This window comes from Elgaria multicarinata, chromosome 22, assembly GCF_023053635.1.
Source record: "Elgaria multicarinata webbii isolate HBS135686 ecotype San Diego chromosome 22, rElgMul1.1.pri, whole genome shotgun sequence".
Taxonomy (NCBI): domain Eukaryota; kingdom Metazoa; phylum Chordata; class Lepidosauria; order Squamata; family Anguidae; genus Elgaria; species Elgaria multicarinata.
In genome coordinates this window covers 2,777,709-2,801,473 of record NC_086192.1, presented here as the reverse complement: position 1 = coordinate 2,801,473, position 23,765 = coordinate 2,777,709, and the positions used below count along the sequence as shown (strand labels likewise).

Here is a 23,765-nt window from a genome sequence, read left to right as displayed (position 1 = left end):
ACCTGAAAGCTTGGCACCTGTGCTCCTTTTGCAAACTGGGGGGTGCAAATTTGGGTGGACCAAATTGTGCTTCAAAGAACAGATACATCTTCCGATGAAGTTTCTCTCTCTCTCCTTGTACTTTCACCCTTCTGCCGTGGATCATTCAATAAATTAACACCCTGTCAGGATTAATGGTAACACTGTTCGTCCGTCGACACGTCGTGTAGATGGGCCTAGCGCTCTTGAGAAAGCCATAGCCCAGGGGTGGCCAACTGGATTCGTGTTGTGGGCTGGATTCGTGGGCCGGATGATGGAATCAGTTACCTAGGGAGGTGTTGGGCTCTCCCACACTAGAGGCCTTCAAGAGGCAGCTGGACAACCATCTGTCAGGTGTGCTTTAGGGTGGATTGCTGCATTGAGCAGGGGGTTGGACTTGAAGGCCTTGTAGGTCCCTTCCGACTCTGCTATTCTATGATTCTATGATGTCAGGCTGTGGGGCCCAGCTCCTCCCCTGATGACCTCAAACTCCAATTCCTCCCTGAAGCTCCACCCTTTTCTTTTAATAACACCTTGAAAAATGCCCAGGATTCTCTACTCGCTAGAGTCTACTGCTCTCAGTCCTTGAGTCTCTTTAATCTCCTGATTGCCGGCTTTCATTTCTCTAATTTTTACATACGAGAAAATGGTAATTTTCTTGTTTTATGACTGCTGTATGCCTACTTGGCAGCTAAGGTCAGAATACGACTCTGGTGCCAGATCCCAGGCAGAAAGTGGGGTCTGCCATTTGAGGTTCATTTGGGGCTGGCGGGAGTCATTCCGGCCTTCGCCCTCTAGCTGCGAAGAGCTGGTTTTTCCTCCGTTGACCAGGCACACAGGAAATCACATTTCCAATGGGCTGTATCAGTTTGGTTTTGGCTGGCAAGCACAGAGAATTCTTCTGCGATGGTCTGAACAGGAGTTGTTAGGGATCCTAAGGTAAAGAACCCAAGGGTACAGGCCTTAGGTAGGGTGACCATATGAAAAGGAGGACAGGGCTCCTGTATCTTTAACAGTTGTATTGAAAAAGGAAATTTCAGCAGGTGTCATTTGTATATATGGGAAACCTGGTGAAATTTCCTTTTCATCACAACAGTGAAAGCTGCAGGTGCCCTGCCCTCTTTTAAAACTGGTCACTCTAGCATAGCTCCTGCAGCTTTAACTGTGGTGATGAAGAGGGAATTTCACCAGGTTCTCCATATATACAAATGACACCTGCTGAAATCCCCCTTTCTATGCAACTGTTCAAGATACAGGAGCCCTGCCCTCCTTTTCATAGGGTCACCCTACTTTAGGTCCCCATACCCTGCAACAGGGTCTAAGGAATTTCCTCCTCCATCCCACCATGGCTACTTCCACTTCAGCCGGCACAAAACCTGCAGTAACCTCACCCTGGCAGGCCGAGAGAAACAGCAGTTGCATTCAGCAGTTCTACTTGTGCTGATGTGTGGGGCCACAGGACGCAGAGCACAGCTGCGCAGCCTTGCAACTGCACTGTTAAAATGGAGTGCTGGTCATTTCGCGTCGCTGTACGGCACAGCAGAGTGAAGGCAACGGCTCCACCCGCTGGCGGCTATGGGGATAAGCATCGCAATGTGCTTCAATGCGCTTCGGCGTCCATCAATGACTCCACACAGTCTGCTAGTCAGGGGTGTGTGGTGATTGTGCTAGCGGAGGTGTTAAAGCCTACGTTAAAAGGAATTTTAACAAGAGCAGCAAAGGCAATGGATGGTGTTCCCACCGGTCAGTTTGTGCCAATCATTATATATCACTACTCATTTTCTGCCCAAAGGGCAATGTGTGAAAGAGGATTTTTAATCCCCTCAGCAAATAAACTCCACCCCAATATAACTATAATGGACAACAGTCATGACAAAAGAAGCCATCAGAGCCAATTCCCATCATTGCCTCTGCTTTTGAAAGAGAAGAACAGATCCTAAAAGAAGGAGAAGCTCAAGATGTTTCATTACCAGATTGATTCGGTTGGTTTCGACATGCTGGAGGATCAGGGAAGAGAGCAACCGTATGTCCCATTCGACAGATGGATTGTCTGGAAGATCCCTGGAAATAATAATAATAATAATAATAATAATAATAATAATACATATGAACAAGAAAATACCTTGCAACCAACCAGACATAACAGTTATAGATAAAAAAGAAAAACACAACTACCTCATTGACATAGCAATACCTAACGACAGAACATGTTGTAGAAAAAGAAGAGGAAAAGAGATGAAAATATACACTACTGGTCACGGAAGTCAAAGAACTATGGCAACAGGAATAGGTTACAATTATTCTGTTAGTCACATCAATCACTGGCATCACATCACTTTTTGTTTTTTTACAGAAAACCTCCAGAAACTGGGCCTAGCAAAATACATCCACACCAACATCCAGAAAGCAGTCATGCTTAAAACATGCTCAGTAGTCAGGAAATTCCTGAATCAGTAAAAGGCAGCATGACTGGTAAATCCTGTCATGTCCATCTAGAAAAACCGCCACGAGCAAGAAGAAATAATAATAATAAATAAATAATATTTTTTGTGAACCACCCAGAGAGCTTTGCCTATTGAGCAGTAGATTAATAATAATAATAATAATAATAATAATAATAATAATAATAATAACCAGAAGCCCTAGTTATACCTATCAATTCAGAAGGAATTAGCCATACCTTGACAAGCACTTTCTGCCAGTAACTAAACCTTAGGAGAAACATCTTAACCTTTTAGAATGGGAAAAGAACGGCACAAAAGCCATTTGGGGAGGGGGGAAGAAAGTGGGGCAGAAAAGGGCACGTGGCCTTTTCGGAAACCATGTGTGGCTGGATTGGGACGCCCGGCCTGCAGGTTCAGCGTCTCTGCATTACACGGTCCTGTACAGATGTGATGTCCTGAAAACAGTAACGGTGCACCGAAAAACGGAGGAATTAGACGGATGCTGTTTGAGGCGGCGCGTTCCAATGTGATGCCCTCCTGATCTGCCAGAGTACAACTCCCATCGTCCCCAGGCAGCACAGCAAAGAGGAGAATGGGAGTTTGTAGCCCCACAGACAACACGCTTCCCCCAAACATACACCTAGGAGCCCTGGCTCAAAAGCTACAACAGCCACGGATGTGATATATGTTAATTTGAACGCTGCAGGGCCGATTGTAACTCATTTCGACGGACGAAGATCACTCGAGTTCAATGGAAACCAACAGCTGGGGGGCAGCAGATCAAATCCCTGGCAGGGCAGCGCTGTGACGGCGAGCCAAAATTAAATCCAAAGTCTTGCGGGGGGGGGGGGGGGGAGGCAGAGAGAGAGAGAGCGCGCAAGCGCACACAGGCTTGAAACGGCCCTGTGAGTTGCAGGGGAGAAAAAGGTGAGTTGAGCAGTGGAAATCCGCAAAAACGCTCAAACCTGGGATTGTTATGGTTCGGAAAAGGGGCCGACGTGACCATCCCCGTCCCAGCTTCTGTTCCATCTGAGTTGCTTTTTTCAAGATCATTCGGTCCCCAAATACTTTGCATTGTAACGGGGGAAATATATATATATAAAAAACCCTGGCCCGCACTACTCTAACCTACTGGCCGGGTTTGGAAGGAAGCCACATTTCGTGCCAACTTTGAGTGCTGAGTTTGGAGGGGACGAGGCAGGGAAGTCACCTTCAGTGCCCAATTTTCAGGGAAAAGGCAGGAGAAGGATCCGATCCAATCAATCAATCAATCAGTTCTTGTACACCACTGTTACCTACTACCTGCTCTTCCATGTCTTGCTTCTGCCTCGCTGGCTGCTCGTCTCTTCTGGGGTGTGGGTGTATTTCACCCTTTCTCCAGGGAGCTGCTAGTCCGCCTTTGTTCTCACCGCCATTATTTACTTTGGTTTTTGATTCCTTGGAATCAATGCCATGAAATGAGGCAGCCAGTTGAGGGTTTAATGCTGGCGGAGTGGGCGGGGGCTCTGTCAAATCACCCACGATTCCACCCCGAATGCCGAGACGTCACAATGGCACCTCGTTCTAGGGCAGCCTTTCTCAACCTGGGGCGCTCCAGATGTGTTGGACTACAACTCCCAGAATGCCCCAGCCAGCTCTGCTGGCTGGGGCATTCTGGGAGATGCAGTCCAACACATCTGGAGCGCCCCAGGTTGAGAAAGGCTGTTCTAGGGGATTGTGGGAAAATAAAGACAGCCATCCCCAGCGCAAGGAGCTGGGAGGGGCGCTGTGGAGGGGCGCACCCCAGTCCTCAAAATCTGCATGCATTCATTCCCTCCGCTCCCCCCCCCCAAATAGCTAAAAGCACATGCTTGCTTTTAAGGCCTCTGAATGAGGCAGCAAATTTTAGCTCAGTCCTAGCGTGAATCCTGTTCGAGATGCCAAATGCATTTTTGGCCGCTAAAGGCTTCCGCCATTGTACAAAGGAAGAAAGTCGAGGGGGGCGACTGGGTTGGCCGTCTCAAGTTCTGTTCTTGTGGCCCCCCCTCTGCTCTTTGGAACATCCGGTTCACCCCGAGTCATTTGGGGACACGGGCCCTTTGGGCCCGGGTGACGAGCTTCCCAACCCAGAGATGGTTGGAAGATGCTTTGACTACGGCTGGGTCTGAGCCTCGTCGCAAGGTAGACAGTGGGGGTGTCTAACCTCTCTTGTTCCGAGGGCCGAATTCCATGTCGGGGGCTGCATTCCCGTAGCGTGGCCAAAACAGCAGAAAGACTGGCCTCTTTTAGCTCAGTCCCTGAGCCTTAGAGGCATTTGAACCTTTGAGAAGGAGGGGGAAACTGCACAATAGGTGATGAACCAGCCAATGGGAGGTGCTTGGGGAAAACAGGGATGGGCTATGGAAAGCGGGCGTGACCCTCGTGGGAAACCCGGAGCCCCGGGGAGATCAGATGCGGCCCTCAGACCTGAAGTTCTGCACCTCTGATGCAGCATGATTTTTCCAACAATGTAGGTGACCTGAGTCCGATTTAACCATTTTGGGTTGGGGGGGGAGGTCACCAGGTATTTGGCATTTACTGGGTTAACTCAGCCGAGGCGCCTCACTGCTTGGCAGCTCAAGGTTGCAGGCATGGAGATAAAGGAGCCAAAAGGGAGGTGAACTTTAACACGTTTTCTGGAGGGTGTTTTCAATCCACCTCCCTCCGGTAACCTCCTTGTTTCCCATCCTCCAACTCCATTCTCGGACCTCGCTTCGCTGCCCGTTGCAGCAGCCGATCAAGATACGAATTGCCACATTGCCAAGTGGAGGGAATGGGAAGGGTTAAACATTTACTCCGAACCCGTGACGGCGCTCGGAGGGGCAGGTCGCGTCCCCCCATGGCTAGGGAAACCGGGACGCCAGGCCAAGGCCGAGCATGTCTGAAGAGGTCGCAGGTTCAAGCCCGGCTTTCAAAATTGGTTGCAGATCAGCGCAACTCCGGAGTGCCCCGTGGTTGGGCCAACTCCATATTCCAGGTGCCTCGTTTGCTTCGATTAGGCGCCTCGTCTGGGCATGTTTGATTCCAAGAAGCAATCAGGGCTTTGTGCTTCTTCTTCCTTTTTTTAAAAAGGAGGTACTTGCACAGTATGAGAGGACAGGTCTCTGCCCCAAGAGGCTTCCAATCTAAACATAGGGATAAGGGAGACGACAGAGGAAGGGAAAATGGAGACGGAGTACACCGACGAGAAGAAGAGTCGGCAAGCGGCACCTGGGGGCATCGCTTCGCCCTAGGACAACTTCCCAAGATTCCCAATCCCTTCTGGTTATTTCTTTTTTAATTCACAAATTTCCTGACTGGGAGCTGAGATTGTTTCAAAGCAAAGCAAGAGCCTCTTGCCTTCATTTCCCAGGAACACCTTGGGGCTCCACGTGGGGCTCAGAGATGTTCCTAGGAAATGAAGACGGTGGGCGGTCGCTGGGCGATGCTTTTCCTTTGCAACGTGGGCAGGTACCCAGCTATCCAAGGTGCGGAGCGCTTCTTGCGTTCTTTTTAAAAACGGCGACTAAGCTGGGGAGATCCAACTGCTCTCATGTTGGAAATGTGATAACCTGGCTTCAGTTGCCTATGCTCTGGTTGACCTCCAAGTTAGACTACTGCAATGGACTCTACGTGGGGCTGCCCTTGAAGATGGTTCTGAAGAAGTGCGGGTGCCATCTCTTCATACATTTGCACATAAATGCTTTTTAGGATGTATTTTTAAGCTTTCAGTCTCTGTGAACGGCCCAAAGAGCTTCGACTATCGGGCAGCATGGAAATAGAAATGGAATGAACGAAACAAAACATCTCCCCATCTCTGGAAGGCGTCACAGGGGAGGAACCGGGCAAGCGAATCCCAAAGAGGCTGTCCAATTCTCACGGTGCCAGGCAGGACACCCTCCCTGCTTGGCAGAGTGGAGGTGGCAGCCGGTCAGATGGAACAGGAATACAGTGTACTTTTTTCCCAAGCCGCTGTGTTGTTTTTTTAAAAAAAGGTGCAACAAGACTGAAGCAACAACAGGCTGGGACACGGCGTCTCCACATGGAAGAACACGGGTCCCGCCAAGACGCCCACGTCCGGGGAAAAGGCGAAGAAATGCCTCTTGCCGCAAACCCGCAACTGCCCTGCTGGCGAGAAGCGGATGAAATATGAAACAACAACAACACCGATATGCTAAAGCAGCCTTCGCCAACATGGTGCCCTCCAGACGTTTTGGACTTCAACTCCCATCAGCCTCAGCCCAAATGGCCAAAGGTGAGGAATGCTGGGAGTTGTAGTCCAAAAGATCTGGAGGCTGCCAAGTCCTGAACGCCTGTCCTAAGACCCTGAGGTCTTTGCTCCGGTTTCTGCTTGACATCTGGTGAAGCCACGTTCTTTGTTTTCTTTCGCTGAAGGAAGGAAAGAGGCTAGAAGCGCTGGGCTACCTAATGCCCTTAGCTGGCGCGGCCAAAGGCCACGGTGGCTGGGGATATTGGAGGCCCACTGGGTGACTTTGGGACCCACGCCCTGACTCTCAGCTAACCTGGGTCAAAGGGGCATTGCGAGGATAACAAAGCATCCTCCTTTTTAATGTATTTCTGTTTTTATTTTATTTTTTATCTCGTACATCGCTCCGAAATTCTGAATGGGGAGCAGTAGATAAATATTGCAAATAAATAAATGGAGAGGGAGAGGGAAAGGAAAGTGTCAGCTGCCCTGGGTCGGTTGGGAGAGGGGGAAAAGGCCGGAAATCACCACCACCATCATCATCATCATCATCCATGTGCCAGTTTTATGCAGACTTGCATCTTATGGGCTTGGAGCTGAGATCTTTTAAGGGCCCAGCAACAACTCCCGGGGGTGGGGGTGGGGAGCCGGATGGATAGGTCCCCTATGTAGCTTGTGGGGTTTCTGGAAACCCCCTAGTTGGCTGCTATGGGGAAACCAGACGGGCCTTTCATAGAATCATAGAATCATAGAATAGCAGAGTTGGAAGGGGCCTACAAGGCCATCGAGTCCAACCCCCTGCTCAATGCAGGAATCCACCCTAAAGCATCCCTGACAGATGGTTGTCCAGCTGCCTCTTGAAGGCCTCTCGTGTGGGAGAGCCCACAACCTCCCTAGGTAGCTGATTCCATTGTCGCACTGCTCTAACAGTCAGGAAGTTTTTCCTGATGTCCAGCCGGAATCTGGCTTCCTTTAACTTGAGCCCGTTATTCCGTGTCCTGCACTCTGGGAGGATCGAGAAGAGATCCTGGCCCTCCTCTGTGTGACAACCTTTTAAGTATTTGAAGACTGCTATCATGTCTCCCCTCAATCTTCTCTTCTCCAGGCTAAACATGCCCAGTTCTTTCAGTCTCTCTTCATAGGGCTTTGTTTCTAGACCTCTGGTCATCCTGGTTGCCCTCTTCTGAACACGCTCCAGCTTGTCTGCGTCCTTCTTGAATTGTGGAGCCCAGAACTGGACGCAATACTCTAGATGAGGCCTAACCAGGGCCGAATAGAGAGGAACCAGTACCTCACGTGATTTTGAAGCTATACTTCTATTAATGCAGCCCTTTGTTCTGATCTGGTGGGGATCTCTCCCAATGTTCACGTCCCCTAAGAAGCGGAGGCTTCAAAAGTCTCGAGCAGATGGAAGAGAGATGAGCCCAGGAAGCTGTTATCTTTCCCCCCCCCTCATCCCCCCAGCTCAAATCTCTTTTTAATGCAAGCATGATGCAACCCGGAGGGCTCCTTCGCCACAGGAACCGCAAGGGGAACGGGCGCGCCTCCTCCTGCTGCTGCTGCTGTGAACTAGAGTAACCCTAGGCGCGGCCCCAGCAGGCACGGCCCGCTCCGTCGCCGCAGGGACCCAGTGACGGAACGCCTCAACTCTGGCCCACAAGACAGACGCCGCCCGGTTGGCCCGAAAGCTGTTTGCCCACGTCATGCGGCGGTGCAGGAGAAGGTGGTGGTGGGGAAGCAGAAGGGGGGGGGGTTGTGGCAGCAGGTCAAAAAAGGGGGGGGGATAAAAATAAAAAGAAGGCCACAGAAGAAAGGTTGGGAGGAAAGTTTAACTCCTCCACGCCACGGTTTTCCGCCTGCTCTTTCGTTCGTTCATCGCTGCGGGATTGGGGCAGTCATTCCTTTCCAGGCCCCGGTGCGGGTGCGAAGCGGGCCGAAGTTCCAGTGGTCCAAAATTCTTGGCAAAAGATTCGGACGGGGTGCAAGGAGACGCCGGGGAAGGGTTTTGACGCTCCTTTTGGGTATTGCTCCCTGGTCGGTGATGCGCCCCAATGTGCCCGACGGCACGGGACCCTCCAGGGCGCGCCGCCCTCCGAAGGTTAAGGAGCCGAGTTTTCGGGAAGATGGATTATGGATGAAGAGAGAGAGGAGGAGGAGGAGGCAGGGGGAAAGAGCAGAGTTACGGTGCAACGTGAAAGGTGGGCTTGGTTCTGCTCCCGTGGCGCCCCAATCCGAACACGTGGGAGCAGAAGCCGCCAGCCGGGGCTTCTCAGCCGAATCTGCACGAGTGAAATATTCGGGAAACATGTCACTGGCCAAACGAGACCAGTCGTCCTGAACCTGGGCCCCTTTCGATGTGTCGGACTGCAACTCCCAGCATGCTGGGAGTTGCAGCCCAATACATCGAAAGGGGCCCAGGTTCGGGAAGGCCGAAGTCAGCCATCTCCGAATCGCAGGTTAAAGCAAGCCTCAGCCAATTCATTTTAGTCCGATCCGAACAACAAGCCTCAGATCTGCACATTTCTCGTCCCCTGGCTGGAGAGAGAGTTAGGGGCCAGGTACGGCGCTCAAAATCTCAGAGCCACCTGCAAGGAATGAGGGACGTCGCTTCCTGTCTTTGGCCAGCAGTACAAAAGCCTCCCAATTGGCCAGGTGTGGTATAAATACTGGGAGCAGGCCTTCCCGCCAGCCTTGTCGCCAGCTGCTTTTCACCTCTTCCTCCTCCTCTCAGACAGAGAGCCAGGGAGCCCGGAGGCCGTGGCCTCTCCTGCTCCTCCTTTGCTCCACCACCGTTGTCTGGGCCGGAGTGAGAGGCAGGGGAACAAGCAGGTTGCAAAGGTGAGGAGGACCAGCAGGGCCAGGGGGTTCTGGTCAGCTGGCCCCTCGGAAGATGTGCCTCCACACCGACCCTTGGTGCCAGCCAGGGCCGGTGCCAGACTATTTTGCGCCCTAGGCAAGGCGAGCTACTTGCACACACATACACCCAATTGCACGGAAGTCCAAACATGTACGCCGAGTGGAGAGCTGGGACTGGCTCACTTTGGTTTGGGACCGAGCCGTCTGGAATTCACCGAGACTTACTTCCGTGCAAACGCAATCCGCTATGCATCCTGGTGTCCCGATCCTCTCCGCACGTTTACTTGGGGGAATAAGGCTTCCGAGTAAGGAGGCATAGGCGGATCGTGCCGCACTGGTGCCTCCTGGTGCAACGCTTTCTCGGATGCAAGTCCCGTTGATCCACATGCGCAGGATCGGGAAGCAGGAGAGTTTGCCTTGCGAGGAGTCCACAAGTCCCTAGCTGTCCTGGGGGGAGGGAGAGGGAGTCCCGCCTGCCCGCCTGCCTGGACATCGCGGCCTGTTTGAGAAGAGAGGCGAGGCGGCCCGGTGCCCTTTCCTCGGGAGTAAGGCAGAGCCTGGCTTGAGCCAGGGTTGAACTCACCACGTGCTTTTTCTTCTTCTGGCGGTGGCCTCCCGATTCTGGGAGGGCAGCTTCCGGGTGGCTAGAAGGGCTCTGGGAGGGTGGCTTCCGGGTGGAAGTCCAAATGTGGAGCCACCCCCCCACCCCAGCGTCCCTGGTTTCGCTTCAGCTGGGCGGGTGCGGGGCACCATCTCACCCGCCCAGGCCCAGCTGAATCCTCGGGCCAGGTCATGCCGGCTCACAGCTAACAACGCGCGTGAGTGCTGTGCTGTTCCCAGCGCCCCTCTTAGCTTGGTGCTCTAGGCGGCCGCCTGAGTGGCCCCTATGGTAGCACCGGCCCTGGCACCAGCGGTGACTGGGAGTCAGCTGCTCCGGCAGATGACCACAGTGGGGGCGTCAGAAAGACACCTTTGACTTGGACAGAGAAGAAGTGCTTCCTCGAAAGACAACCCTGCCCCTTTGCTCCGACAGGCCCGGCCAAGTGCTTCATGCGAATCGCCCTCACACCCCAGAAGATGCCCAAGAATCTTGTGCGACGGGCAGACCCCACCCCACCCCGCGGCAAATGTGCGCACGGCAAAAAACCCTCCCTTGGAAGAGCTGCCACTGTGGAGCAGTTCCCCGCTGGGCTCAGCGGGACGTTTTTATTATTTTTCCTCCTCTAAAGCATCCCATCAGTGGTTGGGGGGACCAGACGGGACTGGCGGTTGCGAAACTCCGCTCCTTCCAGGAAATGCTGGCAAGCGAAGCTGCCCGTCTGTCGTCTGGGCTGTTTATGATTTGCTGCCGTTCAGTTCTCAGAGCCAACAGCTGTTTGCGCTGAAAAAACATATTTAAAAAAAAGAGAGAGAAAAAGAGGTGTGGGAATTCCTTTGCCAAGATCGCAGCAGGGGGTAGGGTTTTGGCTTGAAAACCGTTCCATGTTTTCGCTAGACTGGGAGACCCACTAAATCAGCCTTCCCCTACCTTGCAGGGCACCAGATGTGTGGGATTACAAGCCTCAGCAGTCTTGCAGGGGATGATGGAGGCTGTAGGAGTAGGAAAACTCCATGCTAAGCATAATTAGAAGAGGAATTGAGAATAAAACTGCCGATATCATACTGCCTTTATACAAATCTATGGCACAACTATACTTTGAATACTGTGTACAGTTCTGGTCACCACACCTAAAAAAAAAAGATATTATAGAGCTGGGAAAAGGGCAGAAAAGGGCAGCTAAAATGATCAAGGCGGTTGGAGCATCTCTCCTAGGAGGGAAGGTTACAACGCCTGGGATTGTTTAGCTTGGCAAAAAGGAGGCTGAGGGGAGACAGGACAGAGGTGTACAAAATCATGCAGGGTGCGGAGAATGTGGAGAGGGAGACATTTTTCTCCCTCTCTCAAAATATTAGAACCCAACGGGATCATATCCCATGAAGCTAATTGGTGGGAGATTCAGGACAAATCAAAGGAAGGACTTCTTCACACAGCGCAGAGTTAAACTATGGAACTCACTACCACAAGATGTAGAGGAGGCCACCATTTTCGATGGCTTTAAAAGGGGGTGGGATAAATTCCTGGAGGAGAAGGCTATCCATGGCTACTAGCCCTGATGGCTATGTGCTACCTCCAGTATTCGAGGCAGTAAGCCTGTGTGCACCAGCTGCTGGAGAACATGGGAGGGAGGGTGTCCTGCTTTGCTGGTCCCTGGCTGACAGCTGGTCAGCCCCTGTCTGAACAGAGTTCTGGACTCGATGGACCCTCGGTCTGATCCAGCAGTGCTCTTCTGATGTTCACACATTGGGAGGACAACCGGTTGGCAAAGGTGGCCTTAAGCACAGCAAATCTTCTCTAACTTGATCCAACAACAACCCCTTTCTCACTGCAAGGATCACCTTCCAAGTCAACGCCCAATCTGGAAAGGCAGCCACGTCGTGGCGGAAGGGAAGCCACGTCGTGGCATTTTGCGTCCTGGAACAGCCACATCAGAAGGATCGACTCGGCTCAAGCCCGGCTCCAATCGACAGGTTTCAAAGCCCAGAGGGGGTTCGTCCGTCCGGTTAAAGACGTACATGTTGAAAAAGCATCGAATCACAGACATGTTCTCGTTCTCAAATGGCACAAAAGCATCTTTCAGTGCTGCACCGTTTCTCACGCCGCGTGGAATCAAGACCCAGGTGCCGGCCTCCTGACACGGCTGCAGAAATTTCAATGCCGGGGGAAACAAGCAGCAAAGGGGGTGTTGTACGCATTTAAAAATAAAAATGCGTCACTCTCCCAAGTCTCCAGCGGATGGATGGTTTTCCTGGGGGATGTAGCATAATGCTCCAACTATCCCTGATCAATCGGGAGGGCTGGGTGTGATACAGAAGTTACCCCAGAGCTTCTCCTAAATTTCCAGGCCCGGCCGGGGCGGGGGGAGTAGATTCCCGTTTTGAAGTGCTCTTCCTTGAATCCTTGGCATGGGGGGTGGGTTGGGTTGGATGATCGCTGACCCATAATCCCAAGCCGGCATGGCCAGGGGGAAGGGAGGGGTCTCAGGCCTTTGGTAGAGGTTGGTCTAAAACTTATTTGATGCTTGGCGTCGTTTTTATTTTTCCAGAAAAGAAACAAAACCGGTCCCTGTGAAATGTCAAGGCCAGCGCACGTCAAAGCCTGCTAAGCGCCTGGATTTAGCGCAAAATCTTCATCTGTACCTTCAAAGCCTCCTCCCCCCCCCACTTTATTTTTCTTTCATCTCCGGGGACATTCCGGCCGGAAACTCTGGTTCCTCCAGCTTCCACTGCCCTCGACCAACTTTTCCAGTTCCTTCCAGCATGTCCATCCTTCCCCCCTCGCTCTCCCTTTTGCCTGGAACTGCCCCCCCAAATCCTACCCACCCCTCTCTGACTCTCTTCAAATCCCTCCTCGGAACCCGTTCCCCCATTTGGTGCAATCTCCTAGTCCTCATGCTCCACTGCGACCAATCCTAAGGAAGTATTGACATCTCGTTCATCCTGCCTCCCTTTCCTTGGCTGTCTCTCCGCTAAACCTTTCACGCAATCCCCCAGTCCTCGTGCCCCGCCGTAACCATTCCTAAGAATGTCCAGCTTGCTAGAGGTATTATCGCCTCAGCATCGCTATCAAGGCTGCACGCCCGTGGGAACAAGCGCTCCGTAGAGTGCTTTCATGGTGCTAAATTAAACAACACCACCACCAAACAATTTACACTGGATGGCTTTAGACCGCTATTCTCACAACCACACAGCGCCACAATCTGTAAAACCAGGACCAATCTATTTCTTGGGACCGTTGCATGGGTGACCGAGAAGCACTTTGGGCATTTAAGAAAGAGAATGCTGTAAAATTACTATTTGGAAAACTGGACAGGAGCACAAAGTGGGCACCGTGTCCCACTTGCTTTTCTCTCTGTGTGTGTGTGTGTGTGTGTGTGTGTGTGTGTAGAAAATTAAGCCTGCTTTCAAGAGGCAGAAGGAAAGGCAGAGAAAACAGTTTGCTCAGAGGCTCGGTGTGGGCAGAAGGCCAGGCAAAGTGGTCCAGCTGTAGCTTCTCAATCCAGTCCATAGTTATTGCTGGAGAAAGAAGCACAACACTGGACAGCAGCAGCAGCCAAGCTGTCGCTGAGCAGGAGCAGTCTATCTGAGCAGTGAAACGCTCTGTACAGCACCATGTACATTGATGGTGCTATATAAATAAATAAATAATAATAATAATAATAATAATAATAATAATTGAATTTGATTGTGGGGGACACCCACAGCCCTTTAAGGGCTCTCTGTCCATTCCTAGTGCTGTCAAAATAGCCTGGCCTCCGAGTTCAGGGTTTAGCATATGTTCGGTTGTTTGTTGACATGATCCTGCCAAGGCAGGAAATGAAGCCAACTTTGCCCAACGCTGGAGTAGCCTTTCGTCAAATAGCTGCCTGCCTCCCCTCCACACAGAAGCCGCGGCGAGGCAGGGGGGCTCCCTCTGAGGCCTGGATTCGGGGAAAAGGAAATGTACCATCTGCAGTGTCAGCCGAGTTCACTCCTCAACGAGAACCACATTGGCCAGCCAAGCGCAATAATTAAAGCCCGCTGACCTCCTTTCCTGCATGAATCACAATCCCTCGCCTGCCGTGATCCCGTTTCAAATGCAAATCGGAGTTTTGTGCTTTAGGAGAACAGGGGCTCGGAGTATGGGATTAACCCATTACACCACCGGCAGTAAAGACAGGTGTAAAACCCACCCACCCCCAACAAATCTGTCACTGAATTTTGCAACTGACACCTATTCCACGGGAATGAAGCAACAATTTTTTTAGGCGGTCAATGTTATTTCGCCGCTTCACTGATTAATGCAAATTTGAAATAGCCGGTCGTCTATGGCGAATAAGAAACACTGCCCAGGTGACCAGGACCTGAAGCTTTTCGAAAACTGACTCTTCCCCCCCCCCTTTTGAGGGACACGTGCCACAGGATAAAGCCGTGGAAGAGTGGACTGTGGGTCGCTGCACACAGGCTGTGTAACTTTCCCCCAAGGGAAAATTCAAGAACTTCTTCCACGCTGCCTTTAACTTGACATCGTAATTGGGCGCAAGACTGAGAAGCTTTTTTCTGCAGGGTCCAGATCCGTAAAGATTTTGATATTCCCGTCTGCCTTCGAACAAATGGAAGCCCATTTTTATTTCGTATTTTTCTTCACCACTGCTGTGATTTTAATTTGGGGGTGTTGAACTTTCACCCTGAGGGACAAATTCAGTTTTGGAGGGTGTGGCCAAGGAGAAAGGGGCGGGGCTGAAATACCCCCCAAACACCACAGTACGTTAGCTTACAGCTCTTCCTGCCAATAATTAAGACTTAGGACAGGCGTTTCAAACCTTTTAAAATGTTTTCCGCTGCTCTTTTGGTTTAATTGTGTTTGACATTTCCCATGTTTGCACATTTTCTTTTGTCAGCAGCCTCAAGGGAAAGTCTGCACTCAAGAGGCATCGCAAAAACATTTCAAGTACATAAACATCCCCCTTATGAGGACGATCAGGGGTCTGGAAACAAAGCCATGTGAGGAGAGACTGAAAGAACTGGGCCTCTTTAGCCTGGAGAAGAGAAGGCTGAGCGGAGACATGACAGCACTCTTCAAGTCCTTGAAAGGTTGTCATAGAGAGGAGGGTCAGGATCTCTTCTCAATCATCCCAGAGTTCAGGACACGGAATAAGGGGCTCAAGTTAACAGGAAGCCAGATTCTGGATGGTCACCAGGAAAAGTTTCCTGACTGTTAGAGCAGTATGACAAAACATCAGGAAAAACATCCTGATGGTTAGAGCGGTAAGACAATGGAACCCATGACCTAGGGAGGTGGTGGGCTCTCCAACGCTAGAGGCCTACAAGAGGAAGCTGGACAGCCACCTGTCAGGGATGCTTTGAGGTGGATTCCTGCATTGAGCAGGGGGTTGGACTGGATGGCCTTAGAGGCCCCTTCCAACACTACTATTCTATGAACCCAATAGCACTTCCTAGGATTAAGTCAAAATAAGCGTGGGTCTAAATGGCGAAAGAGGGCTGGGCGCCTCGTCTCCTTTCTGCGCACCGTGCCAGAGAGCATCTCCTCAAAGAATGGGTCTTCTATTTTAATGAAACGTTCTTGAAGAAGGGGTGTGTGTTTGTGTGTGAGAATCTTTTTAAAATGTTGAAAAGGCAGGCTGTCCTCTTTCCATTCTTCTTTTCTTTCCTATCCCCTGCCACTCCCCCACCCCTGGAGAGGGGAGGAGTAACCATTCAAGGGAATTAATGATAGTGGGACACAAGAAAAAGTTTCAAGAGGGCTGGGTTGCATTTCCCATCACCAGCCCAGAGGGACATCAAAGGCCAGCGAAGAGAACAAATCACGCCGCGATTGATTGGGACTGGTGATTGTTGGCCCTTGGATGGTCTTTTTATTTCTTGTATGGCCGCACCAATGGGGCAGGACGGAGGGGGGAATAAAACTCAAAGGTTTGCGGGGACTTGCCCGTTGCTGGCCCCGATGAAAAGAGCGGCAAAGCCAGGAAGGATAACGAAACAGGACAGGAGTGAATGGGCGCTGATAAACGCCATCTTCCTTGCCGAATTTAAAAACAAAACAAAATGGCCATGTTCACTTACTAAAAAGATGTTGTCGGAACTCCAGTCCCATCAGCCCCAGCCTGCATGTTCAGGAATGATAGGAATTCAGGTCTAACAGCTTCTCCACCTTTCTTTCTTTCTTTCTTTCTTTCTTTCTTTCGGAAAGAAAGTTTTTTAACAGGTCCTCCCCTGTCATTTCCTATAAGAACTATTTATTTATTGAATCATTAAATTTGTGTCCCGTCCCCCCACCTTCCTCCAATCTGCTTGGGGTAGTAGGTGTGTTTCTCTCCCCCCCCCCCCCCACTCTCTATTTTGTCCTCACAACAACCCTGTAAGGCAGGTCAGGCTGAGAGGAAGAAGAGCCGGCTCAAAGTCGCCCTGTGAGCTTGTACCCGAGCAGGGGATGTGAACCAGGTTTCTGACACTCAAGGGTGAGAGACGTGAAAACACAAACACGGCAGTCTTTGGAAACTGGCAGCGGTTTCGATGTGATTTGTGCCCAAAGCGGGGAGCTCCCTCGTTTGCACGGATCCAGCCGATTACTTTTCCCAGGCAGTTTTATGGGTCCAGGCAAGTCATTGGGCAGAAGCCGCAATGTTGATATGCATTGGCATCACCTTGCTGTAGAACGGCAGACGTTGCTATGAAGGACGCCCTGTTGTTTTGGTTGCTAAGAGTGGTGAGGGGGGAAATGTGAGAGGGTAGGAAAGAGAAGATTTGGGGTCCTCTCCTTTGAATTAAAAATCCTCTTCAGTTTTTTGGAGGGGGATACGCAGCAGCCTCAGCAATGTTTCCAGCTTAAAATCTGACTGATGGGCTGGAGATTTGGGGGGAAATCCCCTCCCAGCTTTCAGGGAGGCAACTATCTATCAATATAAAATGCTAAGGCAATGTGTGGCATGAAGGTTCTGAGCTATGACACACTGGAGGTTCCAAGCTATGAGAAGAACTTTGTGTGCTGGAGGTTCCGAGCTATGAGAAGAACTTTGTGTGCTGGAGGTTCCGAGCTATGAGAAGAACTTTGTGTGCTGGAGATTCTGAGCTATGAGAAGAACTTTGTGTGGCTAAGCAACAAGATATATAAACACAGCTTGGAGCTGGCTGGGGCGCTGGGAGGGGAGTCCAGGGAGGAGGCCATGTGGCTTGCCACCACGCACTTGGGCCTCATGGAAGTCCCATGGTGTGGCGGGCAGGAGGAGCAGCTGGGAGGGAGCGGAGGGGAGTCCAATAGACTCCTGGTCAGCCTCATGCCTGGCTTTTCCGGGCCCCTGCGGAACAGCCAAAAAAGTATGATACTGAGCAATACAGTACTAGCACACAGATAGTATGCACAAGTGAAGCTACTTGTCCATAGAAGATCACTTCTACGCAGACATGCTTTCTCGCAATACAGGGTGGTCTGCTGTCCTCTTTTACAGAAAACAGTCCTCTCTTTGAAGGCCTGTCCTCTGTTTCAGAGGTGGGCAGAAACTAGATCTGAACTAGAACTAGAAACTAGAACGGAATAACGGGCTCAAGTTAAAGGAAGCCAGATTCCAGTTGGACATCAGGAAAAACTTCCTGACTGTTAGAGCAGTACAACAATGGAACCAGCTACCTAGGGAGGTTGTGGGCTCTCCCACACTAGAGGCCTTCAAGAGGCAGCTGGACAACCATCTGTCAGGGATGCTTTAGGGTGGATTCCTGCACTGAGCAGGGGGTTGGACTCGATGGCCTTGTAGGCCCCTTCCAACTCTGCTATTCTATGATTCTAACCATTTTGAACTTTAGCTCCCAGCATTCGTGACCGTTGGCTGTGCTGGCAGGGGCTTCTGGGAGCTGACATCCCAAACATCTGGACATCGACCTTCTGCATCTCAGGCAGGTGAAGTGTCTTTCCCAGTCCTGTGGTCCGAGATCCTACATTCAAACTGGAGATGCCGGAGTTCAAAGCCAGGGACCTTCTGAACACAGAGTGCTTGGGTTTTTTTTTTTGTTTGTTTTTACCACCAAGCTATTTACAGGCCTGCTCTGGAACCGGGTGTTTCATTACCCTCAAACAGACTTGTGCAAAGGGATGATTGCTCAAGTCACACCGTGACACACTCCTACTGTCCTCGATCTCACCTCACACTGGGTTACTGGGGCCATTGCTGTACATAAAATGTGTTTTGTAGGTCAGCTGTGCCTCAAACTTCCTCTTCCGACAGTGGCTGCCTTGCAATAGGCTCCTGCCCACCAAAACTCCTCTTGGGAAACGTTTGTGCTGGTTTTGCTCAATGCCCCGTATGGGGAAGCCCTAAGCCGCTTTTAGTTGCCAAACACCAAGGGAACAATGGAACCTCGAATCAGAACGACAGGGCTCTTGAAACCTCTACGGAAGACGCTTGCCAAGAAACAAATAAGCAAGAAAAGGAGAAGTGGAGACGGTATCCAGACACGAATCTCAGGACCTGAACGGGAAATGACTCAATATACCATGCAAGTTCCAAGGGATCTTGGAGATCATCCAGTCCACCCTTCTCCAACCCAGTGCTGACCATGTGTTTTGGACTGCAACGCCCAGCATTCCTAATCTGTTGAGAGCTGTAATCCAGAACATTTGGAGCTTAACAAGTTGAGAAAGTCTAATCTAGTCCAGCCCCCTGCTTCCCAAAGGCTCTGCAACCCAGCGGTTTGCTGTTTTCCTCCTCCCTCTCAACCACTTTTCCTTTTGTGTTGTGCCTTTAGATTGCCAGCCTGATTATAAATCTTTGCAAAATGCTTGTAGGGGCGTGCATGCATTTTTTCGGCTGAAGAGCATCCCTGTGAGATGGCTGCTTAACCTCTGCTTAAATACCTCCAGCAACGTCCCACGACTCCCGAGGCAGAGAGGTCGGCAGTCCTCATAGTTAGGAGGTTTCCTCCTCAAGCAGAGCCGAAACCTGCAACTTTCTAGGCCTACTCTTCTTGGCATCCGAGCTAGCACGGATATGATCGATTTTGTCTGCAAAGTGTCACGCAAGCTGGTCACACCTGGGCTATTAGGGGGTCTAAATTGCAACAGGCCTCTGGCCACCCAAAAGATCTCCCTTGCACGACTCTGGTCTGATGCAACGCAGCAAAAAAAGAACACTTGCTCTAACCGATTCGGTGTTTTCCACCCATGTCCTCATCCGTTCCATCACCCAGTTTCCTGGAATACCTGCGAACTCCTCTGGCTGCACTCAGTGGGAGAAGAGCAGGGCGCCCTGATGGTCCCCTGCTACAAATTGGAATGTGTGGGGGCCAGGGCTTTTTCAGTGGCTGGCCCCCGGTTATGGAACAATGTGCCACTGGAGAGTAGACAGGCTCCCACTCTCAATTCTTTCAAACGCCGTTGTAAGGCGTTTTTTTTTTCACAAGAGTTTGGGGAGGAGTTGGTTTAAACTGGGTTGAGGGCTTTTAATGGTTTGAGGACGAGGTTTTTTAATGGAATTGTCTTAATGTGGGTTGAGGATTTGTTTTATATGTGATTGTAAAGCGCTACAATACCAGAAATGGTGAGATGGCGCTATAAAAATGCTTTAAATAAATAAATAAGATGCTCAGGAGTGATTGCATGAACCGCCCGGGCCATTTCTCCATTCTAGAGGCCGACCAGGGCTTCCGCATAACCATTTACAACCGCAACGAAGTCGAACGTTGTGTTTTCTCCCATACATGCCTCATTGGCCCGTGTCCTCCCTGACCTTCCTCCTTTGGGCCACAAAAAGCCAAGCAGGTTGGGATGTTACACCACGGCGCTGCCTCACGGCTGCTTCCTCTCACTTTCCCCTCACTGGAGATGGCGCAAGTGGAGTTGGGCACATTCAGGGGGGCGAGGAGAGGGCCCTCTCGCCCGCTCGTGCTTTGAACGTCTCCCCACGCCTCACCACCACTTCCTTCTGACCGCTGTGCATTGCGCTGCACGAGATATCAACGGATCTCAGTCCTCCAGCATAGTGATGACTTGGCGGGAGAAACTGTAAAATTATTATTATATTTATTTATATCCTGCCTTTTCCCCAGTACTGGGACTCAAGGCGGTTTACATGTACAATTGAAACATATAAAAATAAATTTACAGAAGTTCAAATAGAATTAAACCTACACTAAAATTAAAAACATTTAAAAATTTAAAAAAAACAGTAACAGATTAAAAAAAAATCCAATACATTAACACAGGTCCAAAGTATTCCCAAAGGCTTGCCGGAACAAAAACGTTGCCTGCCTTCGAAAGTGAAGCACAGAGGCAGCCAGGCTAGCCTCCCTGGGAAGGGGGTCCCAGAGCCTTGGAGCAGCCACCAAGAAGGCCCTCTCCAGCGTACCCATCAGGCGTTCCTGGGATGTTGTGGGGACTGAGAGAAGGGCTTCCCCAGAAGATCTCAGAGCACGGGCAGGCTCATAGGGGAGGATACAGTCTTTCAGATAACCTGGACCCAAGGTTTTAAGGTGCAAATCCTACACCTATTTAGACAGGAAAAAAGCCTACAACTCCCAGCATGTGGATTTCCCATAAGCAGCTGGTTGGCCAGTGTGTGAACAGAGTGCTGGACTAGATGGACCCTTGGTCTGATCCAGCATCAGGGCTCTTCTGATGTTCTTAAAGAAGGTGCATAAACAGAGTAAGGTAGGAGCCAAATTGCCCACCCCAGGCCCTCTGCAGGCCAGAGGACATCAGCAGTTGGGTCCAGCTAGTGGGTGGTACCCGGCTGTCCATCCATAGTGGTCCTGTGCCCGCCCATTTTGCCTTTCTCCAGCAAGTCCCTGCAAGTTGAACGCTCCTGCTTGTTTGCTCCTGCTGGGGGAAGAGGCTAAACAACCCAAATGACTTCCGCACGTAAAAATACAGGAATCCACAATTGGTAGAATGAAACAACAACTGCCGCAAACCATAACCAAACCGCCCCCAGACAATACGAAAACCGTCCATCCACAATACACAACTCTCCACACACACTAGAATGAACACCACAAAATCAGCCCCAAACAAATTGACCATGACTAATATCCAAACACCTGGGAAATATCTTAGTGCTGCTGCCAGGTGAGCTTCCTTGAGGTTAGATCTAAAGGTTGGAAAGTTACCTGTGGTCTACGATGGTGACATTGGAAGGAGGGATCCCTAGCACGGCGCAACTCTCCAGGAGTTCCTTTTTACGGACGTCTCCTTGATGGTAGTAATTCCCTGCAAATAACGAAAGACACCAGTCATGTTCTTTGCCTCAATTCGGAAGGTCACAAGAATCTCCCACCTGATCCAGTGATTATTGAGTCCAGTGATTATTTCATTGCATTTCATTCTTCCATTATTATGACTACATTAACCATTTTGACTGTTTTATCAGAAAGCGGTATACCAATCAACGGAATTAGAAATAAATAAATAAATAAATAAGGTGTCCAGGACCCGGTAATACTCTGTGTTAAAAGAACGAAGCCAGAGAGGGAATGTTTTACGTTGGGGCAAAAAATCCCAGCTTCAAGTATAAGCTGATAGAACTTGAGCTAGCAGGGACTGACCAAGGAAGATATCTTGGGGTTGTGACGGACAGAGCCATGAAAACACCAAGCCAGCGTGCAGCTGCTGGGGAAAAGGTAAATTCCATGTTTGGAATCTATATTATTTTGTGTATATCTATCTAGATTGCCTGTTGTCCATTTGTTTGAACCTCCACGTATCAAAATGAGATTTCAGTGGGTCAACTGAAGATGGAGAGCACTGTACTATCTAATGAGTGTCACAGAACTCTTTATATGGTAGAATAGTTCAGTGGAACACAGAAGCTTGCACAGTCCTTCGCTTGTCTGTGTGGACGTGAAAAGAAAACACTCTTTAAAACTCCACTGTATCTCTTTAAATAAACTACCATAGTATATAGCGTTGTTGTTTTATTCTTGCTGTAAACCAGTGAAATCTAATTGTGAAATACATAAATATACTACCATGTTGTAGAAATAGCCGATGATAAACCCAGTAGTCTTAATGTCTGTATGCAACAAATTGTATTGATGAGTTTTTGTTTCTATAATTTAGTTTGTATTTTAGACTAGTTATTTTATTAAAGTTTGTTTTATTGTAGTTGTATTTTTATCCTGAGTTATTTATAAGTTTTTTAAAAACTTTCCCCCTTTTTCATATTATAACATTATTTTCAATATACATATTATATATTATTGTTGTAAGCCGCCTTGTGAGGGCTTCTGCCCTAAAAAGCAGCCAAGAAATGTTTTAAATAAATAAAAATAATTATTAATTATGAATAGTAATATTAACAGAAATAATAATAATATTATGCCCATTTTACAGATGGGGAAAACTGAGGATGAGGTAGGTGTGAGGTGACGGCCCATCATTCCATCCCATAATACTACCTAGACTTTGGCTGTTTGTGAAGCCCTGACGTCAGTAAGATGACGTCACAGCGACCAGGCGCTCGCTCGCACACCTAATCGTTATAAAATGGCCGAGCGGTGACGTCAGTGCGCGGTGACGTAAGGCGCTCGGCTATCGCGGGGATGGGGGAAGGCCAGCGACCGCAGGGACGCCGGGGCTGACGTCATGGTTGCTAGGCAACGCCCTCCTCCCCTCACCTGTGGACCCGCAGAGCAGCCACAGCCTGGCTCGAGCCAAACTGAGAATGGTGGGGGCGAAGAACATCGCTTCGTCATCAGGGTGCGCCGTGACGAACAGGGCGCGGGTCGCGTCATCTGTGCGCCGCGCCGGTCCGTCGGCTAATAGCGTCCGGCCGTCCCGCCCAGGCCACTTCGCTGTGTGGCACCGCCGCAGCCGCCAAGAAGAAACCAGCCACAGCAGAGGAAGGAGAAGAGCGAACGCCGCCACCACCGCTGCTGCTGCCATAACGCGGAAAAAGAAGAAGGCGGAAGTCCAATGCAGGGAGAGTCCGAGTAAAAACTAGTGCTACGAAAGAATGGTTCCGGCATCGCATAAGAGCCTGGCTATTGAACCAGGAGGCGGGATTCCCTTCACTTGCAGGGCCTGGGCATAGGGTCCCTCCCCCACGAAATGCAGAAGCAGGGAGAAGGAGCTGTGGAAACAATAAATAAACTGGCATGGCCTTAGGAGTGCAAAGGGTGGCTGCATCTGCAAAAGCCAAGATGGGCCCCTGACTGCCCCCAGATCTCCTTCCTTGCTACAGCTGTATGTCCCTGGCCTCAAGGAAGAAAAGGCGATCGATGACTACAAGTCCTGATGACTATGTGATACCTCCAGTATCGGAGGCAAAGCTGGGAGGGAGGCTATTCTTCTTCTTTTTGCATTCATTGTTGCTGAACTTAAATTGTTCTTTTTGCACAGAATGGTATTTCTATAGATTTTTTTTAAAAAAAATCGGGAGCAGAGGCAATGTTATAAATTTATTTATTACATTTTTATACCGCCCAATAGGTTGGGAAAGTTTGTTGAGGGAGGGAGGTGATTTTCATCAAAGTATAAGGAGTATGGCAGGGCTGTATACTCTCACCTTACCTATTCAACTTGTATGCAGAACACATCATGCGACGTGCTGGGCTTGACGAATCCAAGGCTGGAGTTAAAATCACATGAAGAAACAACAATCTCAGATATGCAGATGACACCACTTTGATGGCTGAAAGCGAGGAGGAGCTGAGGAGCCTTA

The 23,765-nt window shown here is 50.2% G+C and overlaps 1 protein-coding gene across 1 annotated transcript in view; it reads right to left on the bottom strand.

Moving 5' to 3' along the window:
- PIGL (phosphatidylinositol glycan anchor biosynthesis class L) overlaps positions 1 to 23,000 on the bottom strand; it is a 40,327-nt gene extending 17,327 nt beyond the window's left edge. The window contains exons 1-3 of the mRNA XM_063146412.1: positions 22,720 to 23,000; positions 21,214 to 21,313; positions 1,989 to 2,079 (exon numbers count right to left, since the gene is read on the bottom strand). Coding sequence (XP_063002482.1) covers positions 1,989 to 2,079; positions 21,214 to 21,313; positions 22,720 to 22,987 — 459 coding nt within the window. The 5' untranslated portion in view covers positions 22,988 to 23,000. The remainder of the gene's footprint in view (positions 1 to 1,988; positions 2,080 to 21,213; positions 21,314 to 22,719) is intronic.
- Positions 23,001 to 23,765: the final 765 nt, after the last annotated feature.